This window comes from Henckelia pumila, chromosome 2 (genome assembly GCF_033568475.1).
Source record: "Henckelia pumila isolate YLH828 chromosome 2, ASM3356847v2, whole genome shotgun sequence".
Classification (NCBI taxonomy): domain Eukaryota; kingdom Viridiplantae; phylum Streptophyta; class Magnoliopsida; order Lamiales; family Gesneriaceae; genus Henckelia; species Henckelia pumila.
In genome coordinates this window covers 152,938,271-152,958,151 of record NC_133121.1, presented here as the reverse complement: position 1 = coordinate 152,958,151, position 19,881 = coordinate 152,938,271, and the positions used below count along the sequence as shown (strand labels likewise).

Sequence of the window (19,881 nt, the reverse complement as noted above, 5' to 3'; positions counted from 1 at the left end):
ATTTAATTTCTCAAATTCACTTTGTATCCATTTTTTATTTTTTAATTTTAAGAAATAAAAAATTTTGCGCTACAAGCATATTTAAAGACAATATAACCACAAATAGTACAAAACATAATTAGATAAATATATAACATAAAAAATAAAGCATCAAAATAATGTTAAAATAGATAAATAGGATCCTTTATGTTTTATTTTTAATCATGATTATAAAATAACTTTGAAGAATATTTGTTGTGCTAAGAGAGAAAGAAGATAAAATATTGAAGGAATGTTGCGAGAGAAAGTGACGAAGTGTAATTAGAAATAAAAAATATATTATATATTAATGTGTCATTAATAAAATTATTTAAAACAACTATATAAGTAAGGCGGTGCGGTGCGGGCGGTTTTGGGTAAAAAAAAAAAATAACCGCACCATGGAGGCGGTACAGTTTAATTTTTCTTTTAAAAAAAAAAACCACAGTTATTTAAAAAAATGAAAAAAGCGATGCGGTGTAGTGCGGTGCGATCGGTTTGGACGGTTATTGAAAATTTTTTATCAGTCCTAATGCTGGGAACGACCTCTTCTTACTCGGTCCTTGCTGGTCTCGACCCTGGTAAGCAGCCCTTTTGTGCTGCGATTCTTTCACCATATCATTCCTATCCTTCTCAGACAGCAACGCCTATTCCACCACCTCACGATACGTGGTGACTTGGCTAAGCCTGACATCGTACCGAATCGCAACATTCAAACCTTCCATGAAATGTTTCAATTCTTCTTCTGGTCTCTCTGCAATTAAGGGCGCAAAGTAACCGCCTTCTCTCAAACTTCTTCACATACTCAGTTATCGACATATTAAGTTCCATAAATTCCCTTGCCAGCCTGTGTGAAATAATGTCCATGTATATAATGAAATTCAGATGCTTGTAAAGTTTACTTTCAGCGTGACCGTTCACCATAAGCTTGTTTTATTTTAAGATGTCTGTTGTTGGTTCGTTTTAAAATAGTTTCTGGAATAACTTATTCATTGCCACAACAAAATCTGATGCGTTCAAAAATTTCACATCAAATAAATTACTTCGAACCGATAATCAACGAATCAATTTCTTCAATAAACCAAGCCGAATGATCCCAAAATATTTCTGTGTATCAAAAAAACATGTGAGATGACTCGTCCGAAGGCGAAGCTACTCCGACGCTCAAGTTAGTAGGGGATTCAATAGAAAAGGTAGGAAAATTGTAAAGATAGAAAATATGTGAAAGACGTATAAAAGACATATGTAAGATATGTAATAAAAATATGGGAGGCATTATGGAAAAAGTAAAACATATAAGAGGCGTGTAAAAGAGATAAAAACATCATACCATAATAAGGATTAGAGACCCCTTATTTATAGGAAGAGAATTCTAGTCCATGCAGAATTTTATTGTATAATTCTACTAGATCTATGTATATTCATGCAATATTCTGATATATCTCTAAAATATAAATAAATATATGATAGGATTTTTATCATATCATCATTACTACCTCCCGGAGAGAAGTCACGACGAGTGAAATGAGGAGGAACTTTGAAGTTGTTGACTTTATATTTTAGAGCATGTAAGACAATATTCTGGATGACTAAAATTTCATTTGAGCATTCGTGACGGAGTGATCTTACCGAGATGTGCCAAATAATGTGGCTAGTATAGTCGTCAGACACTGAAAAGATAATAAAATGATCTTTCATACCGAGTCAATAAAGAGTCATCAAAAGATTCCATGTTGACTATACCGCTCAATAAGAAGTCGAGTCAAAATACCAAAACCAACAAAAACTGAGAATAAGACGGAGTCCAAGAAAATACTGATTGCCGCAATGTAGAGATCCAGAATAACCATCCAAACAGAAATATAGTCTCATATGCGATGATCTGAGTCATTTGAAAGTCTATCTCAAATAAATATCTGGAGATGAAGATCTGCTTAGAACTGAGCTCAATTAAAGAGCAATAGAAGGCAATCTGCTAAACACCGAGCCCAAATAAAGGGCAGTATAAAATAACTGTTGTTGCCAAGTGTGTGGCTGGACTTATATACGTGCCAAGTTAATGGACTTGTATTCATTTCCAAGTTAATGGGCTTATAGTGCCGAGCTGGTCAGGCTTTGGGATAACCACAAATTTCGTGGAATTACATCGGTGCCGAACTGGTCGGGTTTTTGGAATAACCACGAATGTGATAACCACGAATTGCATGGAATTATAGGGTGCCGAACGGATCGGGCTTTTGCGACAACCACGAATAGCGTGATTGGTGCCGAACTTGGTCGAGCTTAATTTTGAGAGTATCGAGCCGTAGATTGGGTTTTACTGCTAGGTTGCATGCCTGCTATAATAGAATAGGGTCTTACTGCGAGTTTGCACACCCGAATAGGGCCTTACTGCGAGATTGCACGCCTAATATGTATACAAAAAAAGACCCAAACAAAAATACAAGGCAATAAAAGTCTAATACAATATTGGGTTAATTAAATTTGTGGCATCACATAAAAAATTTATTATGAGATATCTCAAAATATCTCACAACAAGAATAGTTTGCTAAAAATAAAAACACTTAGAAGACTTATCTTTATTTGCAGAGTGGCCGTGATTTGCTTCAAAATCTTTTGGCAATTTCCATGAGAATCTCTTCGGGCAGATGAACGAATTGCAAATTTTTTTTAATCTTTTACTCATCCAGGTAGATCCAATCATGGGAATATTTCGTTCCCACAGACGGCGCCAATTGATGCGTTCAAAAATTTCACATCAAATAAATTACCTCAAACCGATAATCAACGAATCAATTTCTTCAATAAATCAAGCCGAATGATCCCAAAATATTTCTGTGTATCAAAAAAACATGTGAGATGGCTCGCCCGAAGGCGAAGCCACTCCGACGCTCAAGTCAGTAGAGGATTCAATAGAAAAGATAGAAAAATTGTAAAGATAGAAAATATGTGAAAGCCGTATAAAAGACATATGTGAGATATATAAGAAAAATATGAGAGACATTATGGAAAAAGTAAAACATATAAGAGGCGTGTAAAAGAGATAAAAACATCATACCCCTTATTTATAGGAAAAAAATTCTAGTCCATGTAGAATTTTATTGTATAATTCTACTAGATCTATGTATATCCATGCAATATTCTGATATATCTCTAAAATATAAATAAATATATGATAGGATTTTTATCATATCATCATAATCGTATTAATTTTTCAAAAACCTTACTTTATCCATATGTCTGTGTGTTTGTTTACGTATCTATACAAAGCATGTAACTGTTTGTAATAAAGACTACTTAACATTCTGCAAAATGAGTTTGTTTCTTTGTTAATATTATTTTCATCTTTTTATATATGCTGGTTCAGAAATATTGTACAATGTTATCCTTGTATCACATAGAATTTTAATATATATTCCTATGCACAGCAATTATCTATTCTCCCCACAGTATTTATTAGGCGTCTTCACTCCTATAAAGAACAGAAAATGCTTGAAGTAATCTGGATGTTTTTTTACAAAAGATGACAAAAACAATGGTCTTCCGTCTGCATATACAAATTTCTACCAGAAGGTAAATTTGATCGCGCAAGTGCACGCGATTTCCCTGGCCATTTTTCGAAAGGCCCTCCGTAAAACCGGCCAGAAATTATTCCATGACTTGTAGCCTCATCATTTTCTTGCAGTACTATATATGTAGTACCTTGACTTGCCTGTATGCTCTCCATTCTCCGATCCTGCATGTGGTAATGTCACCTGGAATCCTTTTCACTCCCTCTAGATCAACTTAATTATTCCCATAATGTTCTAGTGTCTTCTGCAATCCCTAACATATAGTTCCCCAGGCCACCCCTAAGTATACTTCTCCAAACAAAAGATTAATGGTGGCCTAGATGGGCATGTAAAATAATATAATCTTGTTTGAAACATATATATTTTATATCTTTTGTTAGGCGACATATTTTCGATTAATGAAAAAGTGTGCCGCCTTTCTATTGTAGACTGTGACCTGGTTGCATTGTCTCATGAGTTGTTAGAAAAAAAAATTATAAATTAGATAAAATAATAATTCCAATAAGATTAATATTTAAAATAATCCAAAATATAATTCGAGCATGAACATGACTTTGCAAACGCTGGAGCATGCTATTGCTAGGAGTGGTGAAAAATACCAAAATACCGAAAAATTGTACCGAAAAAATTATCGAAATTATCGAAAAAATCGGGATACCGAAAATTTCGGTACGGTACCGAAATTTTCGGTATCGGTATCGATATCGGTATCAGTATGTTAAATTTTTTTCTTTCGATATTTCGGTATATACCGATATAACAAAAAATAATTTTTTTAAAAAATATATATATGAAAAATTTCGGTATACCAAAAAAAGAAACTCGGTACCGACTTTTTTGCTGGTATACCGATTTTTTTTCGGTATACCGACAATTTTTCGGTATACCGAATTTTTTTTTAATTCGGTATCGGTACACGGTATAGATTTTTGCCATACCGAAAGTTCGGTATACCGAAAATTCGGTATATTTGGTATACGGCACGGTATCGATATGGAAAAATTCCATACCAATTTTTTCGGTATGATATACGATATCCGATTTTCGGTACGATATACCGTACCGACCCACCCCTAGCTATTGCTACGTATGCCATATTCCAATTCAACATTGAAAGAAATTTTATTCCTTGAATATTTCGGCCCTAATTAATTGGAGATTATAAGATTTTGCTTTCTAGACAAGATAGAATATTTGGTAAATATATTGTGTATATCACGATTATGTTAAGTTATATATTTGCCAAGTTTAAATCATGTCTTGATAAGGTGATTATTTGATATAATACAATTCGATATTATCATGTTTTGATTTTCAAAGATTTGATAGAGTTTATTTCCTACTAAAAGATTGTTGCTTATTCTTGTAGGACTCTATCTAAGAAAATCTTCAAGATTTGAATGCTAATCTATAAAAGGGGATTTCACGCACAAGATGAAAGGAGACTTCAGACGTACAATTCTTTAAGCAAAGACTGAAGAATTCCATTGAAGAATTTGAAGAAATCTGAAGCAAGGTTTGCAACTATCGTTGTTGCATGTCCCCGTGTTGCCGTTCGTGTTGAAGACATCAGAGACAACATTGTGAGAACTGTGTTGTTGAAGATTTTTTTAATCTCTTCAATTTAGGCTATGGGAGTTGCATCCAATTTCTTTTATACTCTGTTGTATTTTAGGATGCAAGTTTGATTTCTCAACTTATTGAGAAATTTAGGATTTAATGACTTTTCGTAAAATTACTAGGACTGCATTGTAAGACTGATCTTACGTTTACTAGTAATATTTAGCCCTAAGGCACCCACACGAGTTTTTATACTCGTGCAAAATTAATTACTTGTGTTTTTATTTATGCTTTAAATTTTTGCTGCATTGTGTTGTCTGTGGTGTTACAACACAAAGGACAACACTGCCTATTTTACATAACCAACAACGTACACCATTTCTTTCACGTGGTATCAGAGCCACCACTTGACTTTACTAAGTGAGTTCCTGGTTTGTGTTACAGGTTAGTTATGGACACTCCGTACACAAGTGCAATTCATCCACCTATTTTGTATGGAACAAATTACGGCCCTTGAAAATTGAAGATGAGCATGTACATTCAATCCATTGAGTCCAGGGCTTGGCAACGTGTTCTTGACGGTTGGACACCACCAATGAGAGATGATGATGCACCAGGACCAAAGCCAAGATCACAATGGACAGCCGATGAGAATACTGCGTCTATTTATAATGCTAAAGCTCTTAATGCTATGTTCACTTCAGTTGATATGAACATGTTTAATCTAATTGGTACTTGTACTTGTACTAGGAATGCTTGGGAGAAACTGAAAATCCACTCTGAAGGCTCGGCAAGTGTTAAGAAAACAAGGATGCGTCTCATAACTTCAAAATTTGAGAAAATGAGAATGGAGGAATCTGAGACCATCATGGAATATAATGGAAGATTGAAGAGCCTTGCAAATGAAGCATCTGTTCTTGGTGATCCTATTTCGAATGAGAAACTTGTATCCAAAGTGCTTCGTTCTGTCCCCAAAAGATTTCACACCAAGGTTTGTGATATAGATTAATCCAAAGATACATCTATAATGGGTTTGGATGAGTTAATTAGTTCTCTTCGCACTTATGAGATGGAGTTGGAAGCCGAAGATGACTCAAAAGGTAAGTCTATTGCCTTTCAAGTATCTAATGATGTTTACAAGGATTTTTCTGAAGTTCAACAGGAAGTAAAGGAATCTGATCTTGAAGAGAATTCGATTGCCCTGATCTCAAAGAAGTTCACTGATTATCTCAAGGTAATGAAATAAAAGAAGGATGTGAAAGGTGCACAACCTTCAAAATTCCCTAAATTGCCTACTTCAGAGAAGCCTCAAAAACCTGCTGCTACTAGGGGATCTCGACAAAGGTATGAAGGTAAGGTTCAGTCCTCAAGTAAAAATTTTGATAATATTCAATGCAGGGAATGTAAGGGATATGGCCACTATGCTTATGAATGCGCAAATCGTCTTCGGAAAGGTATGAATGTTTCTCTGAGTGATGATGATTCTGAAGAAGAACAAGAAAAGGTTGAACAGGCAGATCTCATATCTTTTACTGCCTTGCTGTAAAGTAAGAAAAATTTTCAGATCAATCCTCTCGGTGTTGGCTCCGGTGTTGCAACACCTGGACGCAACACAGTTCAAAAATCTGTTTGTTTTGTTGCTTCTAACCTTGATAATTTCAGTAATCATGAAGAACAGGTAGCTGATCCTTATACTTTGGAAGGCATTCAAAAACTCTATGAAGAGTTGTACTGTCATTGGAACAAGAGAAATCAGTTGAACACAACCCTGACAAAATAGAATACTGAATTGAAAGCTGATGTGGCTAGATTGGAAATTCTCATGAGTAAGAAATATCTGGAATTAGGGTTGCTGAATTCTGAACTTGAAAGAGAAAAAACAACACTTGATAAATTTAATTCCAGTTCAAGCAAACTTGATTCCATTTTGACTATGGGTAATAATGATAAGTTTGGTCTTGGTTTTAAAGAAAGTGTTTTTGAAACTGGTGAATCTTCCAAAACACCAGTGTTTGTGAAGGAAGGTAATGATTCCTTGAACCATCCTTCAACTGCTTCAAAAGGTAAGAAACCCATTGTTGAAAAGAATGTTTTTGTCCCTAAGCCAAAACAATGGAAGCGTCCTTTTGTATGTCACTATTTTCTAAAATCTGGTCATATCAGGCCTTTTTGTCGAAAGCTGAAGAATTCCTATGTGTTGTGGGAATATAAGCAAGTGTTGCCCCCCGTGTTGCCCAACACCAAGAGCAACACTGGCAGAAAGAGGCCCACTGTGAAGAAAGTTTGGATACAAAAGTCTGATGTTAGATGTTTTGTTATTTATACTTTCTTGAAAGCTAACACTGCAGGTAATTGGTATTTTGATAGTGGAAGCTCACGACACATGACAGGCTTGAAAGATCACCTCACGGACTACATTGAACAAAATAGTGGTAGAGTGACCTATGGAGGTGGTGCAAAAGAAAGAATTATTGGCAAATGAACACTCAATGTGGAAGGGTTTCCAAAGCTTCATAACATCTTACACGTTGAAGGAATTAACGCAAACTTAATTTCAATTAGTCAACTGTGTGATGATGACTTGCACGTGAAGTTTGATAAGAATACTTGTGAAGTTTTTGATAATGCTAATCGTTGTGTTATCACAGGTACAAGATCAATTGATAATTGCTACCAAGTCGGTGAAGAATTGGCATGTAGACACTCAAAGGTTTATGAGTTCAGTCTATGGCATCAAAAACTTGGACATGTGAATTTCAAGACCTTAAAAAATCTGAGTAAGTTTGAAGCTGTCAGAGGTCTTCCCAATCTAAAGTCTGGTGTTCCATATGTTTGTGGTGCATGCCAAAAAGGTAAGCAAACTCGTGTTGCGCACCCCGTGTTACAACACTGTGGGACAACACGATGTCTTGAACTTTTGCACATGGATTTGATGGATCCCATGGAAGTCAAAAGCTATGGAGGTAAAAAGTATTCTTTGGTATGTGTTGATGATTTTTCTCATTTTACATGGGTCAGATTTCTTAGAGAAAAATCAGACACTTTTGATGTTTTTAAGAAGTTGTTTACCAAGATTACTAACCTACATACTTTGACTGTAGCAAGGATCAGAACTGATCATGGAAAGGAATTTGAGAACTCATCTTTTTCTTCTTTGTGTGATAAGAAGGGCATCTCACAGGATTTATCTGCCCCAAAAACTCCTCAACAGAATGGAATTGCCGAAATGAAGAATAGGACGTTGCAGGAGATGGCTAGGGTGATGATGAGCTCAAAAAATATCTCCAAGAGATTTTGGGCTGAAGCATTGAACATAGCGTGCCATATTTCCAATCGTGTTTATTTGAGAAGTGGATCTTCGATGACTTCCTATGAGATTCTCATGGGAAAGAGACCAAATCTCAATTATTTTTATATTTTTGGCTGTGTGCGCTGTGTTTTGAATGATAAAAATCACCTAGCAAAATTTGATTCCAAAAGTGATAAGTGTTTGTTCCTAGGTTATTCTACCAATAGTCCTGCATATAGGATGTATAACCTTAGGACCAGAATAGTTATGGAATCTATAAATGTTGTTTTTGATGATGGTGCAGATCTCAAAGGAAAAACTGCTGAAGATGATATTGAAGGCTTGCTGGAAATTCCTCCCGAAGAACACAGTGTTGTCCCGGATGTTACAACACCAAACACAACACTGGTTCCTCCAGAAACTGTCCATGAGGAAAATTCCCAAAATAATGAGGAAGCTGAGATGATTACTGAAAAGGGCATACCAAGCAAGATACAAAAGAATCATCCATCATCACAGATTATTGGAGATGTTCATGGAACAAGACAAACCCGTGCTAAGGACAAACTTGACTACCGCAAAATGGTTGGGTTAGTATGCATGAGTTCCGTGTACTCACAGGTAATGCATTCCTATTTTGTCTCCAATATTGAACCCAAGAATGTCAATGATGTTTTGAATGATGAATTTTGGGTAAATGCCATGCATGATGAACTTGAACAATTTGTCCGAAATGATATTTGGTTTTTGGTTCCACCTCCTGATCATGGTAATGTCATTGGTACAAAATGGATTTTCAAAAATAAAACCGATGAATCAGGAAACATCATTAGGAACAAAGCAAGGTTGGTTGCTCAAGGGTATACTTAGGTTGAGGGGGTTGATTTTGATTAGACCTTCGCTCCTGTTGCCCGCATTGAGTCAGTCCAACTATTGCTAGCTATTGCATGTCATATGGGTATAAAACTTTACCAAATGGATGTAAAGAGTGCGTTTTTGAATGGTATTTTAAATGAGAAAGTGTATGTAAAGCAACCCAAAGGCTTTGAGGATCCACACCACTTGGATCATGTTTACAAGTTGAAGAAGGCACTCTATGGCTTGAAGCAAGCTCCACGAGCATGGTATGGTAGGTTGACCGAATATTTACTCGAAATTGGCTTCAAACGAGGTGAGGTTGACAAAACCCTTTTTATTCAAAAGGCCAAAGGTGAAATCCTTATTTGTCAAGTTTATGTGGATGACATTATCTTTGGTGCTTCTTCTCAAAAGCATATTGATAATTTTGTTGAATGCATGTCATCTACGTTTGAAATGAGTATGGTAGGAGAATTAACTTTTTTCCTTGGACTACAAGTTAAGCAATCAAATGATGAGATTTTTCTTTGTCAAAGTAAGTATGCAAAGAATTTGGTGAAAAAGTTTTGCAAAGAGAATGTTAAGAACATGAAAACTCCTATGGGCTCGAGTGAAAAATTAGGAAAAGATAGTGTTGCGGCTGGTGTTGACAACACCATGTATCGCAGCATGATAGGGAGTCTTTTATATTTGACTGCTAGTCATCCTGATATGTTCAGTATGTGTTTATGTGCTAGGTACCAATCTGATCCAAAGGTAACCCATTTAAAAGTTGTTATGAGAATTTTGAAATATGTTTCGGGTACATTGGATTTGGGATTGTGGTATACGAGGGAAACCAACACTAACCTTGTAGGTTTTAGTGATGCTGATTGGGCTGGTGATGTGAACGATAGAAAGAGCACTACGGGTAGGTGTTTTTACCTTGGCAATTATTTTGTTTCATGGTATAGTCGTAAGAAAAACTGTCTGTCACTTTCGACTGCTGAATCTGAATATGTGGCAGCCGAAAGTTGTTGTTCACGACTTCTTTGGATGAACCAAATGATTGAAAATTATGGTTTTAAAAGTGAACCACCCATTGTTTATTGTGATAATTCGAGTGCTATTGATATATCAAAGAATCCAGTTCAACACTCACACACAAAACACATTGACATTCGTCATCACTTTATTCGAGATTTGGTAGAAAAAGGTATGATTCGAATGGAGTTTATTGGAACCAATAACCAATTGGCAGACATTTTTACTAAAGCATTAGATCATGAGAGATTCTCAACTCTTCGGAGGTCTCTCAGCATGTGTGCATTATAATCCTTTGCGGGTGTTGTCTGCGGTGTTACAACACTACCGACAACACTGTTGTTTTTTTTGTCATGAATTTTTAGGATTTTAGGCATTCTGCACTCACTCTGTTATGTGTAGTGTTTAAATCTCTGTTTCACTGATTCAATCAATGCCAAGTTTTTCTGTAAAATTTCTATTGAACCACACTGGCCCTTGCAAATCGAACTCTGACTAAACGACTAAGTAGTTGAGGGATGTACGTGTATTTCATGTTCTTGTCCCATGTGAACGGTGGTTTTGCAAATTCAGTGTTCAGCTTTTTAATAAAGTTTGATGACCAATGTCATATGTACAAGCTTTATAAATAATCGGAAGAAAATGAAAAAAGCTACCTGTTTGAGTCCAATGAAGACTGTTCTTTTAGTGTGCATGCTACCACTTCTGGAATTGTTTCTAAATCAAGGGTAATCAAGTGTGTAAGTCTCAAATGTTTTTTGAAAAAATTTGTGTTGTTGATGATGTTGGCAATATGAGAGGCAACACTACACTTGTCAACATATCGTTTGCTTGTGATTGCATTTTTATTTTATGTTACACTCTGTTTAGGCATAAAATAGGTCATGCATATGCATTTTTGGTAATAGGGTTCTGTTTTTGGGTAAGGTTCTAAATAGACGAATTTTGATAATTTACCCTATTTACTAAAAATTGAATTTTTGTGATTGATTTTTATTTCAGTGGAGTTAGGCTGATGTGGAGTTAATTCTAGAAGATTTGGGCTAAAATACGTATCTTGGATTATTGCCTTATTTAGGGGATTTTATCTCTTAAATCTCGGTTTTTTTTAAATCTTAGTCGTTTAGAAAAAGTTACCGTTTGTAACTTGGGGAGATAAGGGATCAGGGTAATTATGAGTTTGTTAGAGGGAAAATGTTACTGTTTTGTGATAGGATTCTTATATATTTGGTTTCCTTTGTATCGGGTGTTATCTTCTTCCTGATTTTCTCATTACCCGATTGAGTTTTTTGCAAACCCTACCCTTCTCTCACTCTCAAATTTTATTGCAATGGCAGGCTTTGATCCTCAAGACATTCGAAGCGAGATGGGTAATAAAGAACCCAATGTTGCTGCCGGTGTTACAACACCAGAAATCCCATCCACGGCGTCTTCTCTGTCGATTATTCCAGTTCCCATGGAACCCGTTCCACTTGCTGTTCTCATGCCAAGCGAACCTGGAACTCCATTTATCTCGAGAATCCACCGGATTTTTCTGTCCTGAATCGTGTAAACCCTCCTCCGCCGATGGCTCGCCGATCGAAGAGGCAAGCTGGGTATAACCCCGATTTTACCCAATCTAAAAGGTTTTACAAGGGTCCACGCATCTCCATGGCTGAAGAAGATCGCAGCTCCGGTGATGATTCTGATGATGCTAACTATGAATTTTTGGCGAGGAAGAAACCCTCTGGTTCTGCTGCTGCCTCTGCCTCTGCTTCGATAATTGAATCTGCTTCTGATAGCAAAGATTCAAACTCTTCTGATGGTGTTCCTCCTAAGGACACTCCTGCAGCTACTGTCCCTCAAGAAAGTGCTGATTCCGATGAAGATGCCACCTTGGCACAAATTTTGGAAAGCCTTAAGCAAGAAAAGGCCTCCTCGTCTGTTCCTTCTTCTGCTCATCTCTCCGATGATGAACCTGACGCTGAGATGATGGAGGAGTTTGCTGCAAACAAAGCCCATCAAGCTAATGATTCTTCCTCCTCTTCCTCCTCTGCCGAGTCTCATGCCGACTCTTCTGATAAGAGTGCTGATATTGGAGATGAAGAAGACTCTGAAGATATTTTCAGCATGGATGCTGATGAAAACCCTCTGGACCAAGAGGTTGTGTCTACTGCTGATGCCCGTGTTGCTGTTGGTGCTGACAACACCATAGACAACACTGTTGATGAGGACTATGACATGGATGCTGCTCATTCCCTCATGTTTTACTCTGGTAATGCTGCTGCTGTTTGGCCTCTCTTCGCTCATAGAGGTCTACTGGATGAGAGGAACATTGATGTACTCTCCTATGATAGGTACAATTTGATTGATTTTTTGAAGCTTAGACAGCTCTATTCTACTATTGTTGCCGTGATACCCTATTGTAAGAGGGTGATTCTGGAGTTCTACGCCAACTTAACCTCAAGCATTGAAGATCCAGAATTTGCTAAGTATGGCTTGGTGTATCTTCGGGGTCGGCTGTTCGAATTCACTCCAGTCGTGATCAACTCTCTTTATTCTACCCCGGACGTTGATGAAGGCAATCCTCCAGAGATCAATGAAGTGATTACTGTTCTCACTGGTGGTATGGTCAAACAATTCTCTGACTATTTTTCTGCAGCTAAGCTCACCTCATTTTATTCTGTGCTGCATAAGATAGCTGTAAGGAATTGGACTCCTTCATCCAACTCAACAGTTATCATAAGACCACAGGCGGTCATTTTGTATGCCATTGGGACTGGGAGTCCCTTCAATTTTGGAAAGATGGTATTCAAGACAGTGCTCCAGTTTGCTGATGGAGGACTCAAATCTACAAAGCTGCCATTCCCATCTTTGATATATGGCATTTTGGAATCTCAGGCTTTCATCCGCAATATCACAAAAGATCTCACTGATCAACCTGAGATTTTGAAGTTAGCAGCTGGACTTTTCAAGGGAAATCGGGTTCTGGATTTGCCCTGGACTGCTTCTTCTACTCCTACTGCTGACATTGTTGGTGTTGCACCCGGTGTTGCCAACACGGGTGACAACACTGAAGAAACAGTGCCTACTCCTACTACCCTGGAATTCACCACTTCCACTATTCAGCTGCTGATGACTCGTGCTGAAGAGAAAATCGTGCAAGCACAGGAAGATATTGTCTTCTACAGCATGGTCTTGGCTGATTGTCGGAGACAACTTGACATTTCTGGCCAAACAGGGGGAGATAGTGCACAAGCTGAAGCTGGTCCTGCACAAGCTGAAGCTGGTCCATCTGGGACTAAAGATGATGAGGATGAAGCCTCTGATCAAGATGGATCTGATAGTGATCAAATTTAGATTTTGATTCTTCTCTCATCTTTGCTTTAATAGTTTCATTTTGATTATAATGTAAGTGTTTTTGTTCGTTCTAGTTATGTGCCTCAAGTGCTCTTACATGCCTTAACTAGACTAACATCTTCTACCCCACTTATGCTCTGATATATGAATTATAGAATCCCATGTGTTATTGTCCATTTTATCCACCGTGTTACGACACGGGGGACAACACTTCAGGGGGAGACTTTAAAATTCAGGGGGAGAAACTTTTTAAACTCAGGGGGAGTTTTATGATTATTTCATACTTGTGCGGTGTTTTGTCCAGAAAGCAAAAGGGGGAGATTAAAAGGAATTTTATTCCTTGAATATTTTGGCCCTAATTAATTGGAGATTATAAGATTTTGCTTTCTAGATAAGATAGAATATTTTGTAAATATATTGTGTATATCACGATTATGTTAAGTTATATATTTTTCAAGTTTAAATCATGTCTTGATAAGGTGATTATTTGATATAATACAATTCGATATTATCATGTTTTGATTTTCAAATATTTGATAGAGTTTATTTCCTACTAAAAGATTGTTGCTTATTCTTGTAGGACTCTATCTAAGAAAATCTTCAAGATTTGAATGCTAATCTATAAAAAGGAATTTCACGCACAAGATGAAAGGAGACTTCAGACGTACAATTCTTTAAGCAAAGACTGAAGAATTCCATTGAAAAATTTGATGAACTCTGAAGCAAGGTTTGCAACCATCGTTGTTGCATGTCCCCGTGTTGCCGTTCGTGTTGAAGACATCAGAGACAACACTGTGGGAACTGTGTTGTTGAAGATTTTTTTAGTCTCTTCAATTTAGGCTACGGGAGTTGCATCCAATTTCTTTTATACTCTGTTGTATTTTAGGATGCAAGTTTGATTTCTCAACTTATTGAGAAATTTAGGATTTAATGACTTTTCGTAAAATTACTAGGATTGCTTTGTAAGACTGATCTTACGTTTACTAGTAATATTTAGCCCTAAGGCACCCGCACGAGTTTTTATACTCGTGCAAAATTAATTACTTGTGTTTTTATTTACGCTTTAAATTTCCGCTGCACTGTATTGTCTATGGTATTACAACACAAAAGAAAACACTGTCTATTTTACATAACCAACCACGTACATAGTTTCTTTCAAACATGATATATACCTTTGAAAGTGGATTTAAAATACGTTAATTATATTCCTACCACAATATTTTGAAATAAAATATGAAATAACCCCCTGCAGATATGTGATACGAAGTTTGAAGAGTGGCGGCTCCCATTACCATATATGGTAGAGTTTGTTTATATTTTGGACATATTGTAATAAAATATTTAATCGAATTCCGCTTCTTGGGCAATTTGCGAATGATTGAACAAAAAGGGGAATGATCAAAGCTGAGTACTGGAGATGGAATTCACGTGTATTGTCATGCAATTGCAAACGCCGCCTTTGTCTTTATTCTACTACTAATGCAAATATCGCAAATCTGTTCAACAAGTATGTGGACAAGAGTAGCATCTTTTCTTGGAACTCCGTCATCGGAGAATTGGCTCGAAGTGGCAACCCAGTGGAAGCTCTCAAAGCTTTTTCTTTCATCCGCAACTCATTACTCATCAGACCCAACCGTTCAACTTTTCCTTGTGCTATTAAATCCTGCTCTGCGCTCTGTGATCTCAACTCGGGTAAGCAAGCCCACCAACAAGCTTTCATCTTCGGTTACGCTTCTGATGTTTTTGTAACGTCCGCACTTGTTGATATGTATGCGAAATGTAGACAGTTGGAGGATGCGAGAAAAGTGTTTGACGAAATTCCGCGCAGAAATGTGGTTTCTTGGACGTCTATGATTAATGGATATGTTCAAAATGATTATCCCCGTGAAGCATTGTTGCTTTTTAAAGACCAGTTGGCTGAAGATTGCGGAAGCAGCTATGACGAGGAAGAAGAAGAGTGCATTGATGGGGTTGCCATGGCTTCCATTTTATCGGCATGTTCTCGAGTTTGTGAGAAGTATGTCACGCAAGTGGTGTATGGCTTTGTGACCAAAAGTGGATTGGATTCAGTTTTGGTCGTCGGAAATACTTTGATAGAGGCTTTTGCCAAGTGTGGCTCTGTAGAGTTTTCTAGGAAGGTGTTTGATGATATGGAAGAAAGAGATTTAATTTCTTGGAATTCTATGATCGCCGTTTGTGTGCAAAATGGGTTAGCTGCAGAGGCCATTGAAGTTTTCCGTTTAATGGTAACAAGTGCAGACCTCGAGTATAATGCAGTGACGTTGTCTACTGTTTTGTTTTCTTGTGCGAATAGTGGAGCGTTGCAGATAGGCAAGTGTGTGCACGATCAGGTACCTTCAATTTTCCTAATGGATGATGCATTTTATGTTAAATTTTGGTTTGGTTTACTTTAGCAATTTTTTGGTTTTCTTTGACTATGTAGGTTATAAAGAGGAATCTTGAGAACGATGTTTACGTGGGCACTTCAATTATTGACATGTATAGCAAATGTGGGAGAGTAAATATGGCGAGGAGAGCGTTCGATAGGATGAACGAAAAGAATGTAAAGTCCTGGTCTGCCATGGTTGCTGGTTACGGGATGCATGGTCAAGCAAAGGAAGCGCTTGAAGTATTCTCTGGTATGATTCGGGCAGGTGTAAAACCAAACAGCATCAGTTTTGTATCAGTCCTGTCAGCTTGTTGCCATGGTGGCCTGGTAGATGAAGGGTGGCACTGGTTTTGCGCGATGCAACATAGCTTTAATATAGAACCAAGTATAGAACATTACGGTTGCATGGTTGATCTTCTTGGTCGTGTAGGTTATGTAACAAAGGCGTATAAGTTGATCATGGAGATGAGGGTGAGACCCGATTTTGTTATTTGGTGTTCCCTTTTGGCTGCCTGCAGAATACATAAAAATGTGGATCTTGGGGAGATATCTGCAAATAAATTGTTCGAGTTGGATCCAAACAACTCGGTTTATTACACGCTACTCTCGAATATCTATGCTGATGCCGGTAGGTGGCAAGATGTAGAAAGAATGAGGGTGTTTATGAAAAACCGAGGATTTGTTAAATCACCAGGATTTAGTCTCATTGAACTAAAGGGTCGTGTTCATACATTTCTTGCTGGGGACAGGAAACATCCTCAGCATGAGAAAATTTACGATTATCTGGAAGAATTATCTGTGAAGCTGTTAGAAGTTGGATATGTACCCTCTGTAGCATCAGTGCTCCATGATGTTGACGAGGAAGAAAAGGAAATCGTTTTACGAATTCACAGTGAGAAGCTTGCTGTGGCTTTTGGGATTCTGAACACAGTGGCAGGGAGTACCATCCAGGTGATAAAAAATCTTAGAACTTGTGGAGACTGTCATACTGTGGTTAAGCTGATATCCAAGATCACGGGTCGCGAAATCATTATAAGAGATCCAAAAAGGTTTCACCATTTCAGATATGGTGCTTGTTCATGTGGCGATTACTGGTGATGTTATACAAGAATGAAAGCCAATTCTTCATGTTTTAGCCGGTAAAATTTTCCTATCCTCAATTTACGAATATAGAACTTCAATCCATAAAGAGTTTTCAATTTTCAATTCACAAGGCTCTGTAGGAAAACTTATTATTATTAGACAAAAAAAAAAAAGTAGGAGGATAAAATTTGGATTGGTTAAGAACAGAAATCTGATGGGTCACCCGTTATTCCCATAATCACTAATGTTGGATATTCTCTATCCAAACCAACAACTGGGTTGATGTTGGAAAAGTGAGAAGTTTTGTATTTTAATATAATTGTACTAATAATATATTATAAAATAGAAGCATTGGATATGGGGTGAGTATATGAGTTTGTAGTTGATGGAGAGGTTTGGATAATTGGTCCATGAAATATTCAATTATTTGGAAATCATGTCTTGCATATTTTTTTTTCTTTGCCTCCTTGTTCCTATCTATACATCAACTTCAAATTAAATCCAACTACCGATTCATTCCCCTTTTCCTGCCATTTTGGCTCACATATATTTTTCAAGTGGTTTAAAAAGAGAACGCGGAAAACAAATATATCACATCAACTCATGATTCAGGACTTTTGTCTATGATATTTTTAAAATCACTTTAGGGTATAATTTATTACCAACAATACTTCGGTGGGTTTAATTTCCTACTTTAATGCCACTCGATTATAAATATAGCTGTTATAATGAGCTTGATTTTTTTTAAAAAAAAATAAACAAATAAAATTTTAATCCCAAAACCATCTCGCGATCCTATCTCACAAAAATTTCGTGAGATTGTCTCAAAAATTAATTTTTTGACAAATCTCATATTTAACACCATCTATGAAAAATATGTTTAAGTGAAATTATCTCAAGACAATCTGCCCATTTTACCTTATATGGTAGTTATATATATATTTTATAGCCACAATGAAATTTGTACATTAATTTGTAAAACACAAAAAATTTATTTATCAAAATCTCATGATAAATTGAATACAAAATATCGCGATATAATAACAAAATCTCAGAGAATGTGCAGATATCCCATGAATTTGTTTCCTCATTCGTAAAATAAAACATGGATTAAACTCTAATGTTCGACATCCGTTATATCAAAAATTTGTTCCAGCAAAAGCATGACAATTTTTAAGTTCAACTCATTTTGTATATACTCTATCTCTGCACAACTGTGAACTTCAGATGATGACAGCAATTCTATATCTCAAACTACATCGATCCAAAGGATCATCATTAAAAAAAAAAAAAAAAAACAGAAGAATACACTCGTAAGTCATTGCTTAAAGAACTAATGCGAAAAATAGACAAGGCCCACGAATGCAAGAAGCAAAAACAGCGTCCTACAACACGAATCATTAAACTACGTACAATTCACAAAACCAAAAACCAATAATTGGAATGAAATGCGAGAAAGGCAGACCTACGGCTGTTTGCAGCGGCGGACCTACATGGTCCCGAAAGGGTGCGATCGTTCTTCCTGAAATTATAAAAAATTTTAGTACTATATACATAATATATATTTTAAATATAAATTTAATTTTGCGACCGCCCCTTTGAATTTTTTTTTAAAAACTTAGTTCTATATATAATATATATTTTAGAATGTTGATTTAATTTTATATTGATTAGAATGATATTTGATGAATAAGATAAAAATAAATTTATTTTAGACTATAATAGATTTAACAGTATGTTTTGTATTGACTCATATTTATTTTTGAAAAATGAAATGTCTTTTATGCTTGAATGTAACATGAGAAATTTGATTCAGTTTACTCAATTTTATCCACCTGATTTCTTCTTGATGTATTTAATGCATCTTGAGTATCAACTTCATAACTTTATTTTTGACATGCGAAGTAACAATCGGTTCTCTAAGGCTGGGAGGATTAGCGAACTTGCTAAAATGATGTTCCAATCGAATAAAGATCGATTATATCATTTGAGATATTTACTTTTAAAGTTAACATTGTTATTACTTGTTGCAACTGCTACCGTAGAGACAGTGTTTTCAACAATAACAATAATCAAAATATCACCTCGTAATCGGTTGGGAGATGATGTGTTAGATGATGGTTTGATATCATATGTTGAGCGTGATATGTTTGATACAGTTGATATTGAAATTATTATTCAACATTTTTAAACTATGAAATTTCGGAGTGTATTGTAAAATCATATGAAGTTAATATATGACTTTTTATTATACACTTTGTGGTGTAATATTTTTTTTAATTTATTAAATTCACCCCTCCTGATTGATAATCTTAGGTACGCCACTGGCTGTTTGGAGTAAGAAGTGGAGGAAGGACCCGCCCGTTTATTGCGAAACATCATGTAGCCCAGTGGCATCATTATCACATATCTTGTTGGGGATAGTCTTAAAGCATCGTAATCGTACATGTTTTTATTAATAATAGTGACATTTATTATCGAACAGTTTTGCATGCAATTATCGTCTTGAATATTATAGCAAAATCCCTAATTTATTGGATGTAATCATAATTTTAGTGTATATAAGAGTTATATATACAAGAGGATTAAAATTATGAATAATAAATTTAAATAAAATCCGTGATGAAATTAATTAAAATATGAGATCTTTAATTAAAGCTTCACTAATGCGGCTCATGAACATTATGAATGTGACCGTCTTATCCGGACTGTCGATGGGGATACATCTAGATGGAGGCATTTATATATA

General features: G+C 36.2%; 2 protein-coding genes across 3 annotated transcripts; both read left to right on the top strand.

The window, feature by feature from the left end:
• The first annotated feature begins 5,677 nt into the window (after nucleotides 1–5,677).
• Nucleotides 5,678–11,864, top strand: LOC140878721 (uncharacterized). The gene is made up of 9 exons (XM_073282334.1): nucleotides 5,678–6,142; nucleotides 6,314–6,385; nucleotides 6,453–6,508; nucleotides 6,550–6,693; nucleotides 6,814–6,879; nucleotides 6,961–7,088; nucleotides 7,161–7,214; nucleotides 7,800–8,003; nucleotides 11,659–11,864. The coding sequence occupies exons 1-9, from the start codon at nucleotides 5,678–5,680 to the stop codon at nucleotides 11,862–11,864; spliced, it is 1,395 nt and encodes a 464-aa protein (XP_073138435.1).
• A 3,043-nt stretch (nucleotides 11,865–14,907) lies between these two features.
• On the top strand, nucleotides 14,908–19,531 carry LOC140882776 (pentatricopeptide repeat-containing protein At3g26782, mitochondrial). Of its 2 annotated transcripts, XM_073288970.1 has the most exons (3): nucleotides 14,908–16,011; nucleotides 16,104–17,188; nucleotides 19,449–19,531. In XM_073288970.1, exons 1-2 carry the CDS (start codon nucleotides 15,055–15,057, stop codon nucleotides 17,145–17,147), a joined length of 2,001 nt encoding a protein of 666 aa, XP_073145071.1. In that variant the 5' UTR covers nucleotides 14,908–15,054; the 3' UTR covers nucleotides 17,148–17,188; nucleotides 19,449–19,531. The 2 variants fall into 2 exon arrangements, with proteins under 2 accessions (XP_073145071.1, XP_073145070.1); XM_073288969.1 differs by lacking the exon at nucleotides 19,449–19,531 and having other exon boundaries at nucleotides 16,104–17,540.
• The last annotated feature ends 350 nt before the right edge of the window (nucleotides 19,532–19,881 follow it).

Coding starts and splice junctions, on each gene's coding strand:
- LOC140878721 (XM_073282334.1), top strand. CDS start 5,678: ATGAGCATGTACATTCAATCCATTGAGTCCAGGGCTTGGCAACGTGTT. Junction 6,694..6,813: donor ATATCTTTTACTGCCTTGCT/GTAAAGTAAGAA, acceptor TGATAATTTCAG/TAATCATGAAGAACAGGTAG. Junction 7,215..7,799: donor TCCTTCAACTGCTTCAAAAG/GTAAGAAACCCA, acceptor GTGTTATCACAG/GTACAAGATCAATTGATAAT.
- LOC140882776 (XM_073288970.1), top strand. CDS start 15,055: ATGATCAAAGCTGAGTACTGGAGATGGAATTCACGTGTATTGTCATGC. Junction 16,012..16,103: donor GCAAGTGTGTGCACGATCAG/GTACCTTCAATT, acceptor TTGACTATGTAG/GTTATAAAGAGGAATCTTGA.